Here is a 23,739-nt window from a genome sequence, read left to right as displayed (position 1 = left end):
GCGGCATAAAGGCAGCTCCTTTTCGTGCTGCCGAAAACAGCTTTGAAATCGACRAAGAGGTGGWGTGTTGTTGATTTACCAGGTCTAAAGCCACACTGATAAGGTCCAATGAGTTTGTTRACGTTAGGCTTTAATCTTTCAGACAATTACATATATGGTTTATTTATGAGTTATAAACCCATAATTTGGCTAGTTGTGGGAGTACACGTACGTTTCAATAAGTATCATTGTATTGGGATATGATTGATTGATAAAGAGCTATAAAAAGTGGTGAAAAAGTGGTTCTTGTGAAATAGCCATCATGTATGCTCCGCGTTATTTCAGCTTACTGCATATCACAAAAAACCAGGATTTAAGAAATATTTCTATTATTAAGAGAACATAAGGATMCATCCATTTCCTCCATTACGTGGAGGTGAGCAAAACACATCGCCTAACTTTCCATTGGTTCTGCTTGTACATATGACCAATATTTACGGTATGATGTCATCCGAAAATCAATATTTAAAATTGTAATGACCTATTTATTATATACATGTCTTAAATAAGATTGGCATAAAAAGTCARACGAACGCAATTAATTGCGTTTCTAATGGAATTAAAGATTCTTATAATTCTTTAGTTTCAAAGTAAAAGATGCAAGAAAACACGTATTGTGCATGAAAGGAAATGTTCATCTTTTACTTAATTTTATTTTTGGTTAATTAATCCTCTAAATATTATGATTACATAATTGAACTATTAGTACTATAATGTAATGTACATACAATATTTTTTAATTGTACATGCATGTACATATGTACATGTATTTCATAAAAATCAGATAATAAAAGAAGAAGGTAATTAAGCCGTCGCTAAATCAGAAATGGATGTGGATATGGCTAGATAATAAGGATGTGAATATATTTCCGACAGAAACTAACGGAGAGTTTGAGTTTCTTTCGTTGAGATTGAAATTTTAAATTATTTTGAATTTATTTAGCAAACTATAACATTTCTACTTCTTCGTTGTTGACAGTCCTACTTTATTTATTTATCGAATGTAAATAATCGTTTATATGTAAATACAAGTTATATRAAAAACTTTTTTTTACTTCTTGCAGGGTTMTTAATTATGTATTATWGGTTTGTGTCAGTTCAACATTTTATGCTGTAACTCTACTCCCAGTCTGAAACGTAAACCCAAAAAAATGAARTGGCAAATTCAAAATTTTAACTTTTAACTAAATTTGCAGTGGGATCTGCGACGACTTTCATTTTTCCTTTTTCGGAGAAAAACATTGAATTAAATCCGCAAGTCTCTAAAGAAAGACAAATTCGCAATTCACGATATAACAATGAATAATACTTATATATGTATTAGGCTATGTGATGGGTGGTATTAATGTTCGTTTGTATACAGTGGAGCCTGCAGTTGTGCTGGCCTACGAGCATATTCCACAGCATTTCATTACTGATAATTCAGCAACGACAAATTCGAACATAAGTGCCGCTCTTATTGCTGCGATTGACAGCCCAAATAGCACTGCTAATGACTTCAATTACGTAGAAGTTAGCAATAGCAACACTCCTGCAACAAGCTCTATCGTTTCACTAAGCAACTTTACCTACTCTCACTTTATTGCGGCTGTATCTCATGCTGTCCTTACATCTACACCACCGACTTTGTCAATGGCTTCATTCGATATTCATCCAGTTTTGATTGAGCAAGATATTTCTTCATCATTTAACGGCGGCAATAAAGTTTCGGAGGAAGTATTGGGAAATAATTTGGGACCATCAACAGAGACGACAGAGAGTGTAGGAAATGATAAACTAAATTCGTTCTATTTTTACGAGGTGAGTGACGTACATACATACATTCATCTTTACTATTATTCTAATTTGCAACGTTTACCCGTTTAAAAGTATTTACGTTTGTGCATTAATATAATTACAACTATCACATAAGCAACAAATAATCTTTTTCGAACAGTTAATTTAATGGCAAAACCGAAAATTATCGAATAATTTGATGAATTCATAGTCATATCCAATAGTAGATCGAAATAATTTTATTAGGAATTGTGCGTTAAATATTATTGTCTTTTGACACTAACTTATTTCATCGAAATAGCATTCACATTCACATATCCACCTATTCAAACCACGACCTTGCTTTTCCTTTATTTTACTAGAAACTTGTATCGTTGATGTCTTTTATTTTCCAACGAAAGGAAGTGTATAGAGTATGAATGGTATACATATTCGAATACGTTCATTTAACATACCAAGAATCGTAGTATGACATGTGCAGGCAGTGACGTCAAAGATGTAACACCGCAACAGGATTTTATACTGATACATCCGGCCACGCGATACTGTGGCTATGGTATACAATGAATACTATTACAGTAAACTAGTATAATAAATAATTCAATAAAGGAAATATATGATTTATCAATGAAGACGAAAAGCGTTATTGCCGATATAAAAATCCAAGAGACGTACTTGAGGTTTAATTTCTAAATTGATTTCAGTAAATTTTTGTCAATGGAAAAATAATGATAATGATGAATGATATGAACTTTCCGAATGGCAATCTAATCAAAATTATTACTTTTTTAAATTCAAGTACAAATTACGTGTTCATTTTGTCTGGCGTAAGCTGCTTAGCTATTGAAGCGATTTTAGTGAAACTTTAATCCAGTTTAATCTACCTGAAAAGATTGAATAGTTTATATCTCACTTATGTTAAAAAGGCAAACAATTCGCAATTCTATTTTTAATAACATACTTTTCTTCGCGTACGCCAAATTACATTAAAATCATYTTCAAATGAGATTTATGAGAACATAAAGGCTAAATTATTATCTTGAGTTTAAGTGTGTTTAAATGAGTTAAGCATCCACCCCCTCTACCCGGTAAAACTGGTGCATCCTAATGCAACAGCGCAATTCACCACAGTTGATGTCAATTCAATACAACTCACCAAACCTGTACCCCTAGCCACTAAACAAAAAGGATGGACAACAGGATGGGAAACACCATTCGATSTATACAAGCCGCGCATCAACATTCGCTTCTGAACGTCAACGTCTTGCTCCTCTAACGCGATTTTCCAGTTCCGCGGCATCTTGATCGCCAGCATCGGGAAATTATTTCTCGGAATTGAAGTCTCACCGCTTATCCCATCTATATTTATAATCCGTACGCATTTTTATTTACTAAAGTGAAAGTGATTAGTACTTTTGTTTGCAAATTTGGCAGCAAATTGTTCAATGTTGAAACGTCAACCAGAGAATCGGAATTCAGACAAATGAGGCTTAGACTCCAGACCTGGTCCATTCATATTCAGCGCTAAACCATTAATGTAATATTTAAGAAGCTGTCTTTACTTCATTTCATAAAATATCCTGGGAGAGAGAAAGGGCTATGCTTGTTGCATTAACCTTTGCCATTGCCCTGCGCGCTGATCGACATATGTACATATTGGGCATAAGGCTTGTTAGAAGAACGAAAATATTTATAATGCATTTCATATAAAATAATTTCACAAATTTTTGGCATTAAATAATAGGTATACGTAGTATATCCAGAATTAACCTTTATATGCGGTATAAAGCCGACCAGATGTTTGAAAATCTTAGGAGATAGGGGTAGTATTGACCCAATTTTATATATATATTTTTTTTTTACTACTACTTATTATAAACAGAAAAAGATGATATATTGACCCGATTCCATCAATTTATTTTATTCAAAATAGTCTCCTCTGCTTCAATACAGCTTTTCACACGGTAAAAAAGCTTGTAGAATGAGTGTTTTAGCTCATTGGACGGTATAGCCGCCAGTATGCCGGTGCAAGCATTTTAAAAGGCCCCTACGCCTGCAGAACGCTTTCCTTTCATGGGCAAATACATTTTACCGAAAAGGAAGAAGTCACTCGGTGCCATATCAGGTGGATACGGGGAGTGGTTAATGGTTAAAATATGATTTTTGGTCAAATAGTCCTTGATATGTTGGATTCTGAGCAATTTTTGGTCGTCGCACCCATCTTTTGTAAGCCTAAATGTTCGGTCAAAATGCGATAAATCGATGTTTTGGAGATGTTCAATTCCATTTGCAAGAATTTCAATGATGATTTTGGCTAATCTTTGATGAATTCACGTACATTTCGATGGAATTTCCGGTGATCGCGGATTTTGATTGACCCACATGTTGATCGTCTTTATGTCCTCACGACCACTTTGAAAACTTTGAAACCACGATTCGATTTTGAGACTTTTTAATCTTTAATGCAATTCGTTTTACCATATTACAGTTTTATATCTTAATTTGTGTCTTAGTTATTGCAATTTATAGGTTTTCCATTATTGGGGTTTTGTCGCCGTGGTAATTATGCGATAACGCTCATCTATAATACCGAACTTCTTATGGTACTAAAGTGCTAAAGAGCTTATGTAAATAAAATTTCATCAAGATGTCTTCATTTACACAAATGTTACAGCTTGCACTTACGGCTAGACAATTAACCGGATTTCATCTAGTCTCGTCATCGGATCATTTATATATATGTATGTACATATGCATACAACTTTATATCTATAAAGATCTTAGATGTTACAAACCAATTTTAGCTGAGCAAAATCATTATACTCTGTAGCAGTATGTTGCAAGAGCATAAAAATACTGATGCATGGTTAATCCACACTTTCCCCAAAATCATACTTGAAAATACCTCCCTGGTGTGCCCATCGTTCATACCCCAATAATCTTTATTTAATCAGTGACTCCTGCTCTATGATTTTCTCCAACAACATGCGAAATGTCTCAACGAACTATATAGAATAAAAAATTAATTAATCGTGTTAATGACAATAGTAGTCATTCTGATTTCTACCTTGTCATTCCATCCCATATTCGCAGGGTATTGAGTTTTACATCGCAAACGTTTCTTAATAGAATATGAATGCTTGAGTATAGAAATATGTACAAGTAAAAATAAATTCTACCCCATACGGATTATTATTTTTATTTTCTCTTTAGGGGCTTTTTGCTTTAGGGCAGACAGATTTTACTTTACTTTTTATTTATTTTTTAGGCTGGCAGAACAGCAGACTTGAACAGACTTGAGAAGATGTCACTACACCCTAGTTGCCATGACTACAATTATTCAAATCGTGCGTATATACCTACATATGTATGTACGCGCGACTCAATATATGAATACATGTGTATTTGTGCTTGTAACTGCTGTCGCGGCGTACATATTTACATCTTTAATCTCAACGGCTAGCTTTTCCTTTCATATTTTATTAAAAGAAAGCTTTTCACAGCACATCACGTATTAAACGTCTAAAAATGGGCTTGCGGGCCGTTAAACAATATAATGCTTAAATACCTGCGTTAATAAYGTATACATGTACGGCCACAATATAAATGCACATTTATTTGTAATCATGCGTACATACGCACAGTAGTGAATTGAAAATTATTGATAACAGAATGGAACACAAAATCATCCACTTCTACCAAACTTTTAGCAATTTATTACAGGGTTTGTGCGGAAAGTAACAGAACTGAGTCTATTTAAAAAACTTTATTGAACCAATCGTTACAATTCTTTAAAAACTTTCAAAATAGGCTCCTTCCAAGCATTGAAGGCGTCACGGAAGGCATTCGCAGTCTCCCAGCACGGTCTTCATCAGCGGCCTCTTCCCGGCCCTCCAAAAAGGCATGGTGCCACCGAAACATACCACCTCTGCGTTAGCCTGCTTTATCATATCAAACATCTCTGTCGCAGATTTACCGAGTTTCACACAGAATTTAATCGCGCACCTCTGCTCGAAAGCTGTATTTTCGGCTTGCACCACTCACAGAATCTCCAGGTGCTCGGAGACAATTGACCAGCCGCTCGTTCGTTAGKTAGGAATGTCTAGTCCAGTCGGTGCGCGCACGTTCCAAAGTATAGTCAGCGCGGAAGAAAATCAATCCTATTACTTACCATACAAGCTCTGTATGAATAAATTTAATTACTGATACTTAAAGTATTATAGAAAATTAATTATTTAATTAGTAATTATAAAACTGACATGATGGCATTTATGACTTAATCTCATTTATACATTGTCATTATATGGTTATTTTAAAGGTAAACAACCACATTATGAAATATTTGCCCCATTTCGTTGTGATTTCAGTATACCGTTGGGTCATAATGCTTTAAATTTCCTAGCTTTTTAATATACATTCATACATGGCTAGCTCGTAAAGTTGAGGTAACTGACAATTTTGAATTGTTGCTGGATCGTATATCTTTAAATAACGACAAATGACTAACCTTAATGATGAGAAATATTAAAAGACCAGAAAAAATATTGCGTCGTTTGCTGCACGTACYGGTCTACTTTTGTGGTGTCCTATTGAAAAACCCTATACATACATGTATAGAAGCAATTATTGGAATTAGGCTTTTGCTATAAATCGCCACTTTAATTCAAATTATATACTACTTTTCAAATACATGCACACATACAACCATGCTTAATAATAATTTCAATATTTCCTTTTCCCATACACCGAAAGTCCGAACCACATTCACCATAGGAGAAACAAAGACATTTCTGAAAATTTTGCTATACATTCGTCAAATTAATTTTTTTCTCATTGTTTATTAATAATATTCAAATTTGTTGTCTTTCAGATGGAACAATTCGCAGTCCTGTGGATACTCTTCACTGTTATTGTGCTCGGTAACTCTACGGTGCTTTTTGTTCTTTTTGTAAATAAAAATCGAAAATCAAGAATGAATTACTTTATTAGGCAGCTGGCAGTCGCAGGTAAGAATGTCTTTGATATATTCTACCAGGTAAATATAGATTTTTCTCTATATCTATTAACTTTCTTTAATTTTACTTACAATTATATATAATTTCATAAGATCTTTCTGTCGGTTTGCTTCATGTGCTTACCGACATAATATGGCGAATAACAATTTCATGGAGGGCCGGTAATATTGCTTGTAAGCTCATACGCTTTTCCCAAGTTTGCGTTACATATTCCTCTACGTATGTGCTAGTAGCTATGAGTATCGATCGCTATGACGCCATAACTCACCCAATGAACTTCTCGAAATCATGTGAGTCTTAACTATTTATAAACWATTGATAAATTTATTTGTACAGTAGATGCGCTTTGATTTACATTAACTTCTCATAAAGGGCGAAGGGCAAAGCATCTTGTTACAGCAGCATGGGTAGTATCAGTTATTTTCTCGTTACCCATTTTGTTTCTTTACGAAGAAAAGCTAATTCAGGGCCAGATGCAATGTTGGATAGAACTTGGTTCGCCGGAAGCATGGCAAACATATATGTGCCTAGTGGCGACAACACTATTCATTCTTCCCGCGCTTATCATATCAGCTTGTTATGCGATTATCGTCAAAACTATTTGGGCGAAGGGCTCTATATTCACATCCGGAGGTAAAGTATCATATAGTTATATAAATCATGAATTAACATTTGCGACCTCAGAACGTTGTAATAACAATGTAACTAGTAGAAGAGCCAGCTCTCGCGGAATAATACCCCGAGCCAAAGTAAAAACCGTCAAAATGACATTTGTTATTGTCATCGTATTTATACTGTGTTGGTCTCCATACATTGTCTTCGACTTACTGCAAGTATTTGGACGTATTCCGAAAACGCAAACCAATATTGCTATAGCAACGTTTATACAGAGTTTAGCACCACTAAATTCTGCAGCGAACCCACTCATTTACTGCGTCTTTTCATCGCAAGTATTTCGCACACTCAGGTTAGTGACTCATTCGTGGTCTAAAAATTATAATAGCTTCAGGTTCATTAACACACACTTTTTTGGTTTTTGTTACTTTCCCAGCCGTTTTCCCCCTTTCAAGTGGTTCAAATGCTGTTGCCGTTCTTATTTAAATAGTACTTTAACACAAAGTCGTTGCAGCAGCGTGAGCCGTCGACTTCACTATAGCTGCGATTCAGTGCGAACGTTGACTACTTCGCTCGCCGTATCACGACGCTCTACCAAGCCGTCATCACATGTAGTCATATGTGAAAAAGAAAAGGATCCATTAGCCGTTTCGGAAGTATGATGTCGTGCCCCTTTTAGACCGCATCTTAACCCACAACCYTAATAACATAAGTTATTTTAAAATTGAATTGAATTGTTTGTGATACAAAAATAATAAATTCGTAAATTGTTGTTATCAAAAATATACAAAGAACATAATCCTTATGGCTGATTTAAATAAAACTTTCCTTAATTTCGCTTTGCGAAGTAAACATTGAAGAACATGTCATAATGAACGCTTTGCTTTCCCTGCTACTCTCAGAAATCTACATATTATTTCGTGCATTGATATTTTCATCTTAACAGATTTGCTAACCTGATGTCACATAAGTACGAGGTGTGTTCAAAAAGTATCGCGAATTTTGAATTTTCGCGGGTTACGTATATTCGAATTTCGAATTTTTTATGGCATTATGTTGTTACTCATGTCTCTCACTTATGCCGACAATCTCGGCAATTTTGACATTTAATTGTTGCCAGCTGCTTTGCTTGCACGTGTTTTGGATCGTCTTCGATTTTTACCTATTCAAAAAAATGGATCAAAGAACCTGTATCAAATTTTGTGTGAAAAACGAAATTAAGTGCGCGGATGCATTCCGAATGTTGACTGCGGCGTACGGAGAAGCTACCTTGGACCGAAGCASCGTTTATCGGTGATACAAAATGTTCTCAGWAGGAAGAGAAGATGTGACAAAAATTGGCTTTTGCACCACGATAACGGCCCTGCTCACACATCGTTGCTTGTGGCGACTTTTTGGCCAAAAACAACACACTAATGATGATTCCCGTATTCCCCAGATCTGGCCCCCTGTGACTTTTTATTGTTCCCTAAACTGAAAAGGCCCATGAAAGGACGACGTTACGCTTCTCTTGACGAGATAAAGACGGCATCGAAGCAGGAGCTGAAGAAGATAAAAAAAAAAAAAATTATTTTTTGAAGTGCTTCGAAGATTGGAAAAACCGTTGGCACAAGTGTATAATATCTCATGGGGATTACTTTGAAGGGGACAAAATAGATATTCATGAATAAATAAATAATTTTTGAAAAAAACACAAAATTCGCGATACTTTTTGAACACACTTCGTACATACATATGTGTGTATTTATATCAAAGCATAAAAAGGTGGAAGTTGTTCGCCATTTATGCAAAAGCAAACATCAAATTTCTCTGTCAGAGCAATATTCTGAAGCAAAGCGAAGSAAAAGATGCATGTGAATCAGTCTTCAAAGACCTCTCTTCTTAATTAATATTTATGCTAACATGCCGTGTAGACGCTGATGTACGAAATGCATGGATATGTAAGGAGATACTTGCAAAATATTCTACTTATATAGCTAATATGCATTTTTTTGCATGTATGTATTTATATATATATATATTTAAAATGCTAAACTAAGATAAAATACGCATAGAAGATAAGAAAAACAAATTACAGATGATTTTTTTAAATAAAACTAAATTTATATATGTATGTATATACAAACGTCTGATTTTATTAACGTTATGTCGAGTTTCATTAAAAGCCGCCAATCACCATTGATTAATTTTACTATAAAAAATGTATTTTTGGGCGAAGTTATACATAAGGCAGAGCTATAATATTTATTATTTTAACAGATGGGAATTATTTTAGCTCATTACCAATACTAAGAAAAGTAAACTACCAAAAAATATCGAGATCTAATRCGAATTAAAGATAATGCTAAACAGAAGCATAGCTTGCGTCTCTCTCATGMCTATTTCCGTGCACTTTCTACATGTATCGTCATTACTTATGCCGATCCGGGTCGCATGTGATGTCAATAAGTTGCCCTTTCCAAATATAGCGTGAGAGTATATGTTCTATTTTATCCATCAAATCCGTGCATATTGAGCAGAGCCCACAAATTCATATGGAGAATTCACTTAACACCGCCAATTTTGCAACTGATTTTACTGCAGAGCTTTCCAATTCARTGTCGATCGCTATATTTTTCTATATTTTATTCGTTTTGATTTGCGATTAAATATGTATATACAATTTGTTTTTCTACTCTCGTTGGACATACTTCACGGAGTGCTTTACACAATTCTATTGTTATTCAAAATCTAATTGGGTAATGAGTTAATTGATCGCTTGTATGGTACATTTAGAACAATTAGAACACAATTTTGGAGTTTGCTTTTATTTAAACACACTTCCAATTTTTAGTTGAAATTCTTCTTACAATATTTGAAAACACCTCCTATTACTAAATTCGACGGTTCTCCAGTAAAATTATTTTGAATTAATCCACTGTGAAGTCAATAAAACGGAGGAGGAGATCTTTAAACAAGAAAACAATTAAGTTCTATATTTACCCCTGTATCCAATTGAGTTCAAATTCGGCTCTTACATAGGTCTAAAAGATGAGGGCTATCTTTATTTGTATTTTTTTTTAATTGCAGAGGCCACGCTACTAATATGTTTTAATGTTACATTACATAAACTAAAAAAATGTACGCAAATATTTGAGTTTTACTACAATAAATCCTGTACCAGAGTTCACTTTTCCAACAATTCTGCGCAGATGTAATGCTGATTAACATATGGATGAATAGGCATTTAAAAACCTTAAAAAAGGTGGTAAATGATTCAAATACTATAAACATAAATATAAAAACCATATTTATAACTAGACATATCGGTGTTTGCTATAACAGTAAATAATTGCGTTTAAGGAGTTGCAAAACTCTTTTGTAAGAAACAGAATGAACCATTATTACCCTAGTTATGGATTCTATGCAATTTTACCTTGTATACTTTACGCAATACGCATCCAAGAAAATAAATATTTTTTGTTTCGGGCTCGATATTTGAATATAATATATTAGAGGATTTAAACTTTCGTTAAATTTGGAAGAATCAAAATTATGATAAGTTAAAAAACGAAAACTTCTGCTCCAACACATACATCTACTGGTATATGCAAATTGGAAGAGAAGTCTCTGTCTTTTACCCTGCGACAACAGCTGAAGAATGATTTAAATACACTCGTCTGTATATGTACATACTCGTACAAGGCTCATCGAAATATTCGTAATAAAAACATTAAATCGCCACTTTTGATGCACAGTTAAATATTACTGGTCACGAAATACGGCAATGGATAAAATAGCTGTCATTACAGTTTTACTTTCGGCATGTTTGTTTCACTTGGCCCTGTTTTCACACTAACGTATTTGCCACCTTCTATTCGATTCTCATACTGTTCCATTTTAAAACTGTCATCGACCCTAGGGAGCTCAGGAATTCTGCGATTATTGGAAAACTCAAAGTGGTCAGATTCATTCAACCGTCTAATATTTCGCCGAATTGCCTCATTACTCGGGCTACTAATATTACCTGATAGCTTTTCAAGTAATTTATTTTTAGACTGTGCTAAATTTGTGCAGCTTGTCTGCGATGTTTTAGGTTTTACCTCGTTGTCGGGATCACAATAGTTCCTTGCATTTAACTCATTCTTATAAACATTGAAGTTAATGTTACTATTGCCGCTTCCAGAGAGGCGGCGTCCTTTTGACAAAGCCCTCTCTTTAGCTAGTGATATAAAAGATTCTTCCCTTCCCGCGCAGTTCGGACAATTGCATCTCTGATTCTGTGTACGATCTTCGCTAACTTCTCTCTGAGTCTCGGCAATAAATTGACACAAGCATTTAAACTGTCGTAAACTTTTCTCGCTTTGCTGTGATATTTCTGCAATAAGCAAATATTAAGAGCATTAACTTCTTCAGTTCAAAGTTCAAGTCTCACTGTCTAAAATATCCAAGTACATTTTGCTTAATAAACATTCATTTCTCATCATCTGCGAACACAACGTTTCGACCTTTTCCATTGTATGGACAAAATAATTTCGCATCATGCATTCAACCGAACTCTAATGAGAAACATTAATTATGGTTATGGTCGAATAAATAACATTTTACTCACCTGAACTGTTTCCAATACCGTGTCATGTACAATACTGAGAAAGTCGGCACATGAATTCTGAATATTTTTGCTGCTGAATGGCTCTTCATTCGAATCTTGTTCTGCTTCCTCACTTATTACCTCCATACGCTTCTTCAGGTCCTGGTATTGAAAGTTTTGCTTATTCTTTGTCTGCTTAGGATTCTTAGTTTCCATACTGGGTTCGCTTTCGGCTGGTACATTTAAACGCTTTCCATTTTTAATTTGAGATGGACGTTTATTATTATTATTTTTAGTCATGGAAGACTTAATTGGAGAACTTCTAGACTTAGTTTTTTTGGGAGGAACTTGTACATCCGGAATCATTCGCGTTGGAAAACAATCAATACAGGACCGATTTCGACGGATATTGCAGCAATCACCCATATAATTGCAACAGGGCGAACAAGACGAACAGCAGCAACATTCCGATTGACGCGGGAAGCAACTCATTACGTGTTTAATTTTCAACACTTATTTTATTTCGATGAGACGATATGTAATTTTGGTAGATAGTGGAGAAATAGATTCCCTTACTGAGTGGGATTCGAAAACAAGGCAACGAAATGTTTGATATATTTTCACAAGTTTAAATATTCCAAACCTAATTTAGACATTTTGTTTTGGCAGCAAAATTCGATGACTTTATTACATATATGTATATGTCTAACAAATTTTATTATAAAAAATACTGACAAAAATATCTAATGGGAAAGATCGATTTTAGCGAAAGCAAAATTACAGCAAAAGCAGGTAAATAACGTAATGCTTAAGCATTGGAAAATGTGTAGCTTTATAATGTTGACAAATTAATATCAATAAAGAAATACTTTCTGTGTTTAGTTCAATATTTGTGAGAACGATTAAAATTTTTGTGAATACTCCCAATCAGTATAAATTGTGACGTATAAACGTAAAAAATTTTAATTATATAAAAAAAAATATAGATTATATAATAATAATTATCAAATAGAGTTCTAATACAATTCAATTTAATTATTTTTCCATATAGTTAATCCTAACTAGGGAAACTTCTATACTGCATTCAGATTCTTATTTAATTTTTTTTTTTTTAATAATTTCCCTTAGCTCATACTGCTCTATTACACACTACTTTCACTTTACTCGCAATTCCCTAGATATTATCATATCCTAATGGTGGCAGATTATGGTTGGATTTCGAAGATCTATATTCCATACTTCGTAATTACTCATTTAACTGATTACATCTTTCATTATGTAGTTAACAGCTTTAGTTTTCAAGCCTCTCCACCGCTAATTTCTTCTACATTTTATTCCAATACTGGTTTTGAACAATCACCTTTAAATTGTGATAAGTTATTTAATATAACGCAGGTAAGTACCAGAAACAAAAATCTCAAAATATTTTTTAAATTTTAAGTTAAGAAATTTTAACATTTTGAACGAAAATTCTTAAGAAACTGAACTCACAAGAACCTAATGTACTTTTCCATTTACTCTTTTGAATATTTATATACATACATACATATTTGCTTATATTTCAGACTGTAGCGAAAGTACTTTAAAGTAAAATTTAAACGATTGTACATAGATTTTGAATTGATAATAGTTACGTAGCTTTCTGTGATCCAACATTTCAAGCTTCTCGGATGTTTGGACATTTTTATAGCTCTGCTTTTGGATATATTTGACAAAGAATGGGGCAATTAGCTTTTCATCCACATCAGATATCCTATTTCGGCCAAAATTAAGTGAAGCGATAATTGAAACTACAATGGTGGTAAGAGCACCCAGCATTGTATACAACAGAAAAGAGATATGGTGTATGGCATTTCCATTCTTAACCTCACTGGTATTATTAAGGCAATTAAAAAGAACAAGTTGTAAAATGTATTATCGATGTGTGAACATTTTGACATTGGAAGGAAAAAAAACTACTTACTATTCATTTGTAGAATTCATGTAGCGACTGTTATCATATTCGTAATGACATCCCTCAACGGAAACCGGCAATTCTGTGTGACGAAATGAGCCTATCACAGCCATTTGAGCTTGGATACATATCCAGGCCATGGATTAGAYGGCAATAAGGCGTCCAACAAAAACACTCTGAAAATAATCAAAACTTGTATTATTTTTTCACGCCAGCATAAAAGGTCCAACCTTTTCTGAGATCCATGGCCGTATTTTCACTGATCGGACTTCAAACGTTCGGTTTAATAAAATCTTCCAATAACACTGCTGCCAAAGAGTTTAAAAGAGTTGAAACAGAACTTATTGCAGCACGACTGATACGAAAAGACCTGGAAGACCAGGAAACTTGCCAAACACTTGTATTGCCAGCAATGGAATCAGCTGATCACGAGCCTCTGCAAGCTTTCACAATAATTAAATATTTTATTTTTTAGTAGTATTATTTCCATATCAAGGGGTTTTGTTTTATGTTAATTTGCTCACGCCTGTTGAGATTGTATCACATTTATAACATGTTGCAAATGCTACGAGACCCACATATATGCGACCCAAATAAAGAAAAATTACCCCAAAAATAAATATAAAAAGTGTACGTTTAACAGCTATTAATGATGAGAGAGACATAAACCGTTGAATTGTCAGCTGGTTTATGGAGGTATTCTGAAGCTTAAAAAATGTGCCTCTTACTATAACAGAAAAAATGCTCATGCGAAAGTAATTCTTTCGAATAAAGTTATTGTTACTCTTGGTACTTCAAGATTACTATTCCATTTTCTTACTCTGGAGGATTCAAAGGAGCACCTTCTTGGTTGCGTTGCCACTGATTGTAATGTCTCCTACATCATAAGTACCTTTAATAATTAATGCGACCAGGGAACTATACATGTCCATACTACGCACTTGATACCTCCCTTTTTTCATTAAATTATAAAATCATGTATTAATCATAAATTAATTGAATTAAATCAATTTCTTTTATTATACTAACTACTCTTTTTTTAGAATGTGCATATTGCGATCACAACARGGTTGATTGTGTGCACTCCGATTCCGCTAACTGAAAATTAAATAAATATCTGTAAATAGATATTATATGGGTATATAGGTGAACTATGAWTTCTAACTTTGGCTGAATGTTAGAGCGGGAACATAAATCGCAATAGGCAGCCATATAATCTAAACAATAGAAATTCTATTCTCACCGCTTTAATTACAAATAGAGTAGCAGAAAACAGCATTCTTCTACTTAACCGCATGCCGATGTGAATAATATGAAAAAGCAATTATTTTATATCCTGTGATAATATAAAATTCTATGTATTTATATATTGGTTGCTCAATAGTTATATAACAAATTTAAAGTAATATTAAAGAATTTTAAATAATTTTGATAAATAATATCAAAAGTGGAAAATTTTGAAACTAGGCTAAAAAGTAATCAAGCAATAGATAACGAGAACTATCTCCTAATAAGAGCACAAGAACATTACTGTCACCAAGTGCTCGAAAGATTAGTGGCATTAGTAAGTGCGATAGGAAATCGAAAAATACATTTTCTTCAACAATTCTACATTTATATGTATAGAATATTTCTCAAGGTGAACATATATGTACGTGCGGAGTTCTTCTGCATCATGTGCATTCATTACCCATTAAACCACTTAATGACACTAGAGAGTTGAGTTGATGGGTTGCGTCCGTTACGATGCATGATGCGGATATGGATATTTATGAATTATGAAGACATTAGTAGGTTCATCTAATAATCAAACTCGTTTTGAAAGACAAGCAATTGCAAATTTTAAATTTATTGCCGATATGGAATTAAATGCAACATCCCATTTTAAATTACATTTGTTCAAACGAATTAATGTATATCGTTCCAGATTTATTTACGACAATTCGGTTGTTACTAACACTTCCTATGTCCCAAGCTATTGGAAACACAGTTTCTCTAAATTGGACATTATCAAAACTTAACTACCCTCTACAATGTCCCAATAGAAACTGGAAGGCTTGGCAACTACATCAATTAAAAATAAAGTGGCACAAACTCTTAACATTACAGCAGTTGTGTCTGATTTTTCCAAAATAAAGGCACGAAAATATTTAAATAATTAAAAGATTYTGTATTGTCTTTTTAAAAATGACGTTAAGCTTTTGTAGTACTAGTATTTTTGATTAATTTTCAAAAATTATAAAAATTAATTAATTAGGCTGTTGCCTAGGGAAATAATTGCTTATCCGCTCAAATTTGAATATCTAATATCAGTTTTATTAGCCAATTTGTAAACAAATCTTAACAACCCTACACAGGTACACATATGCAAAGTTAAACTACTTTAAAAGATGTAAGAATGTGGATAAACACATACCATTCCTATTCATGGGATACATACACATACACACGTTGTAAATATTTTTTGGAAAACTTAAGCCAAAAACACTTCAAAACAGAGTAGACATACATTAAAGCATTTATAATTAATTTAGTTAACACGTCGTTGGAAACCCTCATTCGGAGACTTAGCATTAGAAAAATCTTCCAAATTAACACTACAATACGTTTTGCGTTGTTTTAGTGGTAAGAACCGCCGTGCAAAGGGTGAAAGTAATGCTGGATCTATTTTTTCCAAATCCGTTGTACCAAATAGTCTAGTTGACACACATGCAACGGCTATCGAAATCATTGCACCAAAAGCAGAATACCACAAAAAAGATAGATGGTATAAATTGCGCTGCTCGAAAGTTGATGGCCTATAAAATTTATTATTTGTTTATTTAAGCAAAGCTTTATTTACTTCATACAAAAACTCACTGATAGTTGTATATGGTATCCCAAGCTGTTGCATTATCGAATTCATATTCACATCCATCAATGGATACTGGCATTTTCGGATAAGCGATTTCCCCTCTCATTTGGGCGATTTGGGCATTAGTACATATCCAACCCAAAACTAAAAAGCCTGTCACACAACCCGTAAGTGCGCTCTTCCCATTGATCCATGGAAAGGAAACGCCCATTGTGTAAACAGCTAAGAGTGGTCCCATTGTGACTGCCCCTGTCATTGTGGCTAACTGTAAAACCATACCAAGTTTCTCAACGACATAAACCAAACCGATGCAAGCTATACCAAAAACAAAAACGATTAAGCGCAATAAAATAGCTGTATGTCGTTCGTTCAACGGTGTCTTAAAGAAGGATGTAATAATATCTTGAGAAATAACACAAGCCAAGGAATTCAACCCAGTAGATAATGAGCTCAACGCTGCGCTGAAAACTCCAGCAACAAAAAGGCCTGTCAAACCAGGTATATCACCCACCGTCTTCATTACGAGTAAAGTTGGCAACTGATCACTAGCCGCAGCAAGCTGCAAATAAACGAATTAGGCTAAGCTAATATAWTACCTTTATACCTACCTTTGTGCTAATTGGATCGCAGTCGTAGTAACTGGCATAGGCTAATAATCCCATATAACAACAACACAACATCAGAAAGATCAGCAGGATATTAAATAAAATGACTGCGTGTTTGGCTTTTTGTAGGGAAGGCAATGCAAGGTAACGTTGGATGCAAATTTGATTGACAGCAGAAGATTGTATCTTATGAAGAGATCCTCCCACAAATACAGCTAACATAGACAAACGTACAGTAGGATCCCAGGTCCAACTATAGCATACAGCAAACATTCAATCTTTACGCCTATATAAAAGAAGTTAGTAGTTTTCCCTTACTCCGGCACATTCAAACGACCGCTCTCTCTATTTCGTTGCAAAACCACATCTAAACCCCCCACATCAAGAGTTCCTTTAATGCAAATAGTCACTATTGATCCATACATAATGAAGCTCTGCACAACATCTGTCCAAATCACTGCTTTTAAGCCGCCCTATTTATAAAAACAATTAAATGCGAAAGAAAATGCCTTCTCAATCACGCTTACCACACAAGTATAGAAGGTGCAAATCAGACACACTATTGGAGAAATAAYATGCATGTCGATTCCAGATACTGGAGGAGCAAAGATATATGTATGTTAAAAATGCTTAGCTTTCGCAGTGATAACATCCGTCCATTTATTCTCACCTTGGTTAAAGGTCAAAGCTGGTACATATACTGCAACCGGCAGCCAAAGAATCTTCGTTTGACGAAATAATTTAAAAAATGTTACAATAATAAATTAAAATAATTATGACTAAACTGCATAGCTCACCATGTTTACGATAAACAAAACAGATCCAAAATAGCGTACCTCGCGACCAAATCGCATTTCAAAATACTAATTAAGGAAAAGAATAAAATCATAAATAATTATGCTGTTTTTTATTAATTTTTTCTATAAGTTATACACCTAAATGGGTTAATTACTGTGACCTTCAAAAGTTAGCCTAGCTGACAGAAATCGCTAAATTCATCATGTGCATAATCACATAATGCAATCGAATGTATTGGGTATGCCAGGAAAAGGAGAATGAATGAAAAAAATGTATGTATTTGTCGACATCAAACCACTAAAATTTTCACCTAATTTACAGGATTTGACAACTTACTTTGACATTACCCACTAAATCCGTCATATTTAGAAAAAGTCTTCGATCAAATAAAAAAATAGCACCTTGTCACAATATGTCTAAAGAAATTTTGTCTTAACCTCATCGACATATCTCACATATCAGCCTATATATTCGCTAACACTAGGCGAATTGGTAGAGAGAAAAAAGCATGTTCAATAATTGACGAATATACAGGAATACATATATGGTAAAAAGTCGCTGCAAAGCACTCATATAATATCAGTTATCATTGAGAATAATTGGTCTTATTAATGGATCTGTTCGTAGTCCGATTGTATTATGTGTGATGCAAAAGTTATAAACTTATTTTGTTACAGTAGTTTTTACTTGTAAAATGTTCTCACTAAATTTAATTATGCATTTTCCTCTATATTGCGATCGGTTTAAATATATGAGCTTTATGAATGGTCCGGTTCTGTTACATAATCCTTTATATGAATATACCGATTTATTTTAGAAGTTAAAAAAAACCGGGTGCAACCGAACATTTTATACTCCAGGAAATACCTTCAGATCTTAAACGTCAACCAGAGGATCAGAATCCAAGCAATTTTACATATACATATAATACAACTCATACACTGACGGACACATAAGGTTTGTGAAAAAATGAAAATCGGGTAGTATCGACCCGATTTTATCTGGTAACTATTATCATRTCACATATTAAAAAAATGTCCCCTGAGTTTCATTAAGGTATCTCACATACAATTACCAATCATATGGAGTAAAGTCAGCCGGATGTTTGAAATGACAAGGTCAAGTTTCGATAAATTGTATCTATTTTAGGCATATAGACATACTATAATGAATAAMACACGTTTTGTAATTTCGAAAATCTTTAAATCGGGGCTAAGATTTGATGGTTATAGCTTTGGTAGTTTAGGAGACACACTTGCTACTGCGATCTCCAGTACCAAATTACCAAATTACAGTTTTATATCTTAATTTAGTGCTTAGTTATGACACTTTATATTTTTTGGCGATTTGTTAGTGTGGCAGTGGTCCGATTACGCCCATCACTCGTAATTTTTTTTTTTTTTTTGTACTAAGAAAACCGCATACCAAGTGTCATCAAGATATCTCAATTTTTACCCATGTTACAGCTTGCACCGACAAACGGACAGTCACCCGGATTTTAACTTTTCTCCTGGTCATCCATTTATATATTTATAACCTTATATTTACCTCGCTTAGTTTTTATCTATTTCATTTCCTTCAAAGTAATCATAATAGCCCTTGGAAAAATCCTCCGTCGTGATCTCCACAGAGTTTTTTTTCGTTTCCGCTTTTATATCCTCAATTGAGTCAAAACGGTGTCCTCGGAGTACTCCTGTATAGCCAGAAGTTACACGAAGGTAAAYCAGGCCTCTCTTAGAGCCTCACAAAACGACGCGTATCTAAAATATTAATGAATATTTTGCCGCGAAATTTCACAGAGATGTCACCAGCAGTACTGCCAACTGACAGACAAAAAAAAAAAAAACGATTCGAAAAACACGCGAAGTATAAAATAAAAAAAATAACCTTTCAATTCACAGTAGTATATACAACCGTTAAGTGAACATATTCCCTGTAGCAACAAGCCGCAAGAGTATAGCAAAACGTTCTATGGACAATTTACTACACGAGTATGAAAAAACAGCAATGAAAATTTATTATTTACTCTCGATATATGTATAGCGAAGAAATTATATATACATACATATATAATATAATTTATTCATCTGACTACAGACTAATTCAAAATCAAGGGCAGATCTGAACATGATTTAAATACACTATGACTTACCTCATATGTTGAAGTTAACTGAAGATTGCAAAAAACAGGAAGAAAGACATACCACGATATTATTCCAGATATAAATAACGTAATGAGAATGAAAGCATATTGGGTACCGTAAACATAGATTTCCGTAGATGTACCAAGTAGCGATATTCCCGAAACAAAACTAAAAGCGAGAAAGTTATATTAATTAGTATCATATAGTGACTAAAATTCTATTATCTACTGTCCGATTTAGACAAAACTTTTTTAACACTGTTTTTCATGAGGTAAAAATATTGTTAAAACCAACTAATGTCTTTTATTAGTAATCAGAATCAGTAATACAACTCATACATGAATAATCAAAGTCAGCAACAAAACCATGGGCTAGGACCATTCACAAGTCTTTGCTTTAAGGCATTTTATTTAATTTCATTGCTTTGCACTTGTTTTTAAAATGCACGAAACATACAAACAAAAAGTATTGCGTATAATCCAAAGGAAAAGTTAATCACAAATRCTATATTATTTGCACCCCTGTTCACTTTAGACAAGCGACTATCATAATCGTAGAATGTACTTAAATATCATAAAGAAAAATGATGTAAAGTGAAAAAATAAGACTTAGTTGAAATCTTAATATGCTTAATATAGAACTTTTGAAATCTTCRGGTAAAAAATTAATTTTGTAAAAACGAGACCACACACAGTTATTCCGCTATATAAATACATACATATATATGTAAATTACGATCTTCCGCCACTTCTTCTTCGTCTAATTTACTCAACAGAAACCATCGAATTGTCACGACGTGTTACGAATCAGTGATTTCCTCCACAATTTTCGTCAATAACATAAATATATATAATTAAACTCATATTCACTACAGTCTTGAATAATCAAGATTATAACCAGAATTAGCAATTTGACAATACCACTAGTTATTATTCATATGTACAAGAAATTAATTAGACTGATTTGCGCCAGTCACGATTTCAGAACAATACCTCGCGACTAAAGACAAAGCCACAGGAAACACTTTCATTTTTCTTCCGCCCACCAAGTATTCTAACGCCTCTGAACCCCGTCGCTGCTCACTGTCACTTTGCTTTTTCTTATTCTCAATGAATCCAAAATATAAACCAATTATTGCACATACCGACAGCATGAGCACAAAAACGAAATAGTCAAGAACACCAAAATGTTGTAGCGAAGAGCTTAATTCAGTCACATTCATTGCTTTTATTGGTTTTGAAGTTATAATGGATATTACAGTAGAGTCCATGTTTTCAATTAGGGTGTTATATTTGCTGAATCTGTATTGTATATTATCGTGCTTGAAACTATCACAGTATTTGAATATTGCTCAGGCTTTACGGCTAGACTGAATTAAATGACGTGTTGCGTTAATAGTTTAGATGCACCCACTCCAACTGAATTCAACGGGCGAACTAAATCACAAGCAACGTTGCAATTTGAAGAATTGAAATTTGCGAAGAAGACACTATATGTGYATTTTATTACTGATTAAATACACGATAACATACGTAGATCTTARGACCCATTTAAATCAATTAAGAATAAGTAAACTACAAAAGCTTATACGAATTTAATCGCGATAAGCCGTTATGTCGCTAACTAACTACATATATCTACTTACTAATATTATATCTCGAAACATAATAGCGAACTTTTTCATAACTTTGGTAAAAAATGTCACATATTTGTTCAGAACATTTCCATGAGGTTCTATTCTCAGAAGGTGTTTATACCGGAGATGATGGGACGGTCCAGCAAAAATTGAAATATTTAGTTTTTTTTTGTTTTTATTAAATTTCAACTTTAGTCATCCCGCTTCGAAAGGGCCTTGGTATTAAATTTATTTTATAGAAATAGTTACCGTAAATATTTAAAATAATTTTGATGTGATATGATATAAAATAGATTTATATTTACTTGAACAATTTGTAATATTTTTTTAATCCGAACGATTCAATTGATGTTTTATTTATATGTAGCATTCCTCTCCCGTGAATTTTGATAAAATCATTAAGGCAAACAAAATATTTAAAATGTTTCTACTTCTGAATAAATATTATCTATATGTATTGTCAAAAGCTTTATGTTTTTTCATTAGTTCATTGTATCTCAGTCAAGACCAGAATATGCTATTCGATTTTAGTTTGCTCTCTGCAGCCAAGTTTCCTWTCGATTGTCTAACTTGGTGGCGTATTGCTTAAGTTGCTTGTTTAATTAAATACAATACCTTTCGGTTATAGGAAAAATATTAATTTAGGAAATAAAATATCCGTCCAAATATGTATGTATAATACAATAGAAATCAGAACGTTCTTTAATTTTTATTTCCGTATAAATTATCTGAATTTCGAATGCGGAATATTATTTTCAAAATTTATGTATGTTGAACACACAAATAATAGCAATCCGATCTAAATTTTTGCGGAGATTATATTATTACCTTAAGCAGTAATCCATGTCAAATTTCGTGAAGATACCACATCAAATACGAAAATTTTCCATGCAAGCCCTTGATTCCGATCGTTCGGTTTGTATGGCAACTTTGTGCTATAGTGAGCCGATCTGAATAATTTCCTCCGATATAACATTATTTCTATRAACAATAACTCATACCAAATTTCGTAAATATATCTTGTCAAATGCAAAAGTTTTCCATATCAGCACTAGATTCCGATCATTCAGTTTGTATAGGAGCTATATGCTATAGTAAGCCTGTCTGATCTGATTTCTTCGTATATTACATTAATATCTTAGATAACAATCTTTGTTAACTTTTGTAAAGATACATTGTCAAATATGAAAATTTTTAATACAAGAACTTGAATCCGATCRTTCAGTTTGTGTGGCAGCTATATTTATAGTGTATTTATAGTGGCCCGATATCGGTATTTCGGAAGAGAAAATGACGTTTGCAAAATTTCAAAACGATATCTTAAAAACTGAGGGACTAGTTCGTATATATGCAGACAAACGGACAGACAGACGGACATGGACAAATCGACTCATCTCGACATATTGATCATTTATATATGTATAATATATACATTAAAGGGTCTCCGACTCTTCCTTCTGGGTGTTACAAACATCGTGGCAAACTTAAGATACCCTGTTCAGGGTATTAAAACAATCCCTCAAACAGACTAAAAAGCTCKTTTCTGAGAAATTAGAATCCAAAAGTATGTTAATGTAATTATATAAATAAAATTGTGGGTTTACATCTACAGTACACATAACTTAACTTTTGTAGCAAGTAAAAATCTGTAAGCAGAGAATGTTAATGAAAGTTCWGCTTTACCGCTCTTTGTTATACGTTATCTGAACGAGCTTTCTCACTGTTACTTTCAG

At 33.5% G+C, this 23,739-nt stretch overlaps 3 protein-coding genes across 5 annotated transcripts; 1 reads left to right on the top strand and 2 right to left on the bottom strand.

The window, feature by feature from the left end:
- The first annotated feature begins 766 nt into the window (after positions 1-766).
- Positions 767-8,480, top strand: LOC108974441 (cardioacceleratory peptide receptor). Of its 2 annotated transcripts, XM_018942276.1 has the most exons (7): positions 767-1,176; positions 1,236-1,839; positions 6,686-6,821; positions 6,923-7,120; positions 7,203-7,463; positions 7,515-7,797; positions 7,882-8,480. In XM_018942276.1, the coding sequence occupies exons 2-7, from the start codon at positions 1,372-1,374 to the stop codon at positions 8,105-8,107; spliced, it is 1,572 nt and encodes a 523-aa protein (XP_018797821.1). In that variant the 5' UTR covers positions 767-1,176; positions 1,236-1,371; the 3' UTR covers positions 8,108-8,480. The 2 variants fall into 2 exon arrangements, with proteins under 2 accessions (XP_018797821.1, XP_018797820.1); XM_018942275.1 differs by having other exon boundaries at positions 767-1,839.
- A 2,003-nt stretch (positions 8,481-10,483) lies between these two features.
- On the bottom strand, positions 10,484-12,812 carry LOC108974351. The gene is made up of 3 exons (XM_018942112.1): positions 12,037-12,812; positions 11,860-11,983; positions 10,484-11,802 (listed from the first exon to the last, which is right to left on the bottom strand). Exons 1-3 carry the CDS (start codon positions 12,505-12,507, stop codon positions 11,231-11,233), a joined length of 1,167 nt encoding a protein of 388 aa, XP_018797657.1. The 5' UTR covers positions 12,508-12,812; the 3' UTR covers positions 10,484-11,230.
- Positions 12,813-13,071: 259 nt separating this feature from the next.
- Positions 13,072-21,793, bottom strand: LOC108974451 (sodium-coupled monocarboxylate transporter 1). 2 transcript variants are annotated; one of them, XM_018942299.1, is made up of 10 exons: positions 21,363-21,793; positions 20,379-20,538; positions 18,226-18,291; positions 18,099-18,150; positions 17,956-18,023; positions 17,747-17,901; positions 17,432-17,681; positions 16,931-17,382; positions 13,979-14,077; positions 13,072-13,885 (listed from the first exon to the last, which is right to left on the bottom strand). In XM_018942299.1, exons 1-10 carry the CDS (start codon positions 21,638-21,640, stop codon positions 13,570-13,572), a joined length of 1,896 nt encoding a protein of 631 aa, XP_018797844.1. In that variant the 5' UTR covers positions 21,641-21,793; the 3' UTR covers positions 13,072-13,569. The 2 variants fall into 2 exon arrangements, with proteins under 2 accessions (XP_018797844.1, XP_018797843.1); XM_018942298.1 differs by lacking the exons at positions 13,072-13,885; positions 13,979-14,077 and adding an exon at positions 15,859-16,767 and having other exon boundaries at positions 16,829-17,382.
- Between the last annotated feature and the right edge of the window lie 1,946 nt (positions 21,794-23,739).

This window comes from Bactrocera latifrons, unplaced genomic scaffold, assembly GCF_001853355.1.
Source record: "Bactrocera latifrons isolate USDA-ARS-PBARC rearing strain unplaced genomic scaffold, ASM185335v1 scaffold_55, whole genome shotgun sequence".
In the NCBI taxonomy this organism is placed as follows: Eukaryota; Metazoa; Arthropoda; class Insecta; order Diptera; family Tephritidae; genus Bactrocera; species Bactrocera latifrons.
The sequence above is the reverse complement of the archived record's forward strand: the minus strand, read 5'-3'. Positions and strand labels throughout refer to the sequence as shown.

Bases quoted from the DNA above. Each gene is read 5' to 3' on its own strand.
- LOC108974441 (XM_018942276.1), top strand. From the start codon at position 1,372: ATGGGTGGTATTAATGTTCGTTTGTATACAGTGGAGCCTGCAGTTGTG. The intron at 7,464-7,514 runs GTAAAGTATCAT...TTGCGACCTCAG, and splicing joins CTCTATATTCACATCCGGAG to AACGTTGTAATAACAATGTA. The intron at 7,798-7,881 runs GTTAGTGACTCA...TTACTTTCCCAG, and splicing joins CAAGTATTTCGCACACTCAG to CCGTTTTCCCCCTTTCAAGT.
- LOC108974351 (XM_018942112.1), bottom strand. From the start codon at position 12,507: ATGAGTTGCTTCCCGCGTCAATCGGAATGTTGCTGCTGTTCGTCTTGT. The intron at 11,984-12,036 runs GTGAGTAAAATG...GTTTCTCATTAG, and splicing joins CGGTATTGGAAACAGTTCAG to AGTTCGGTTGAATGCATGAT. The intron at 11,803-11,859 runs GTGAGACTTGAA...TGCTTATTGCAG, and splicing joins GTACTTGGATATTTTAGACA to AAATATCACAGCAAAGCGAG.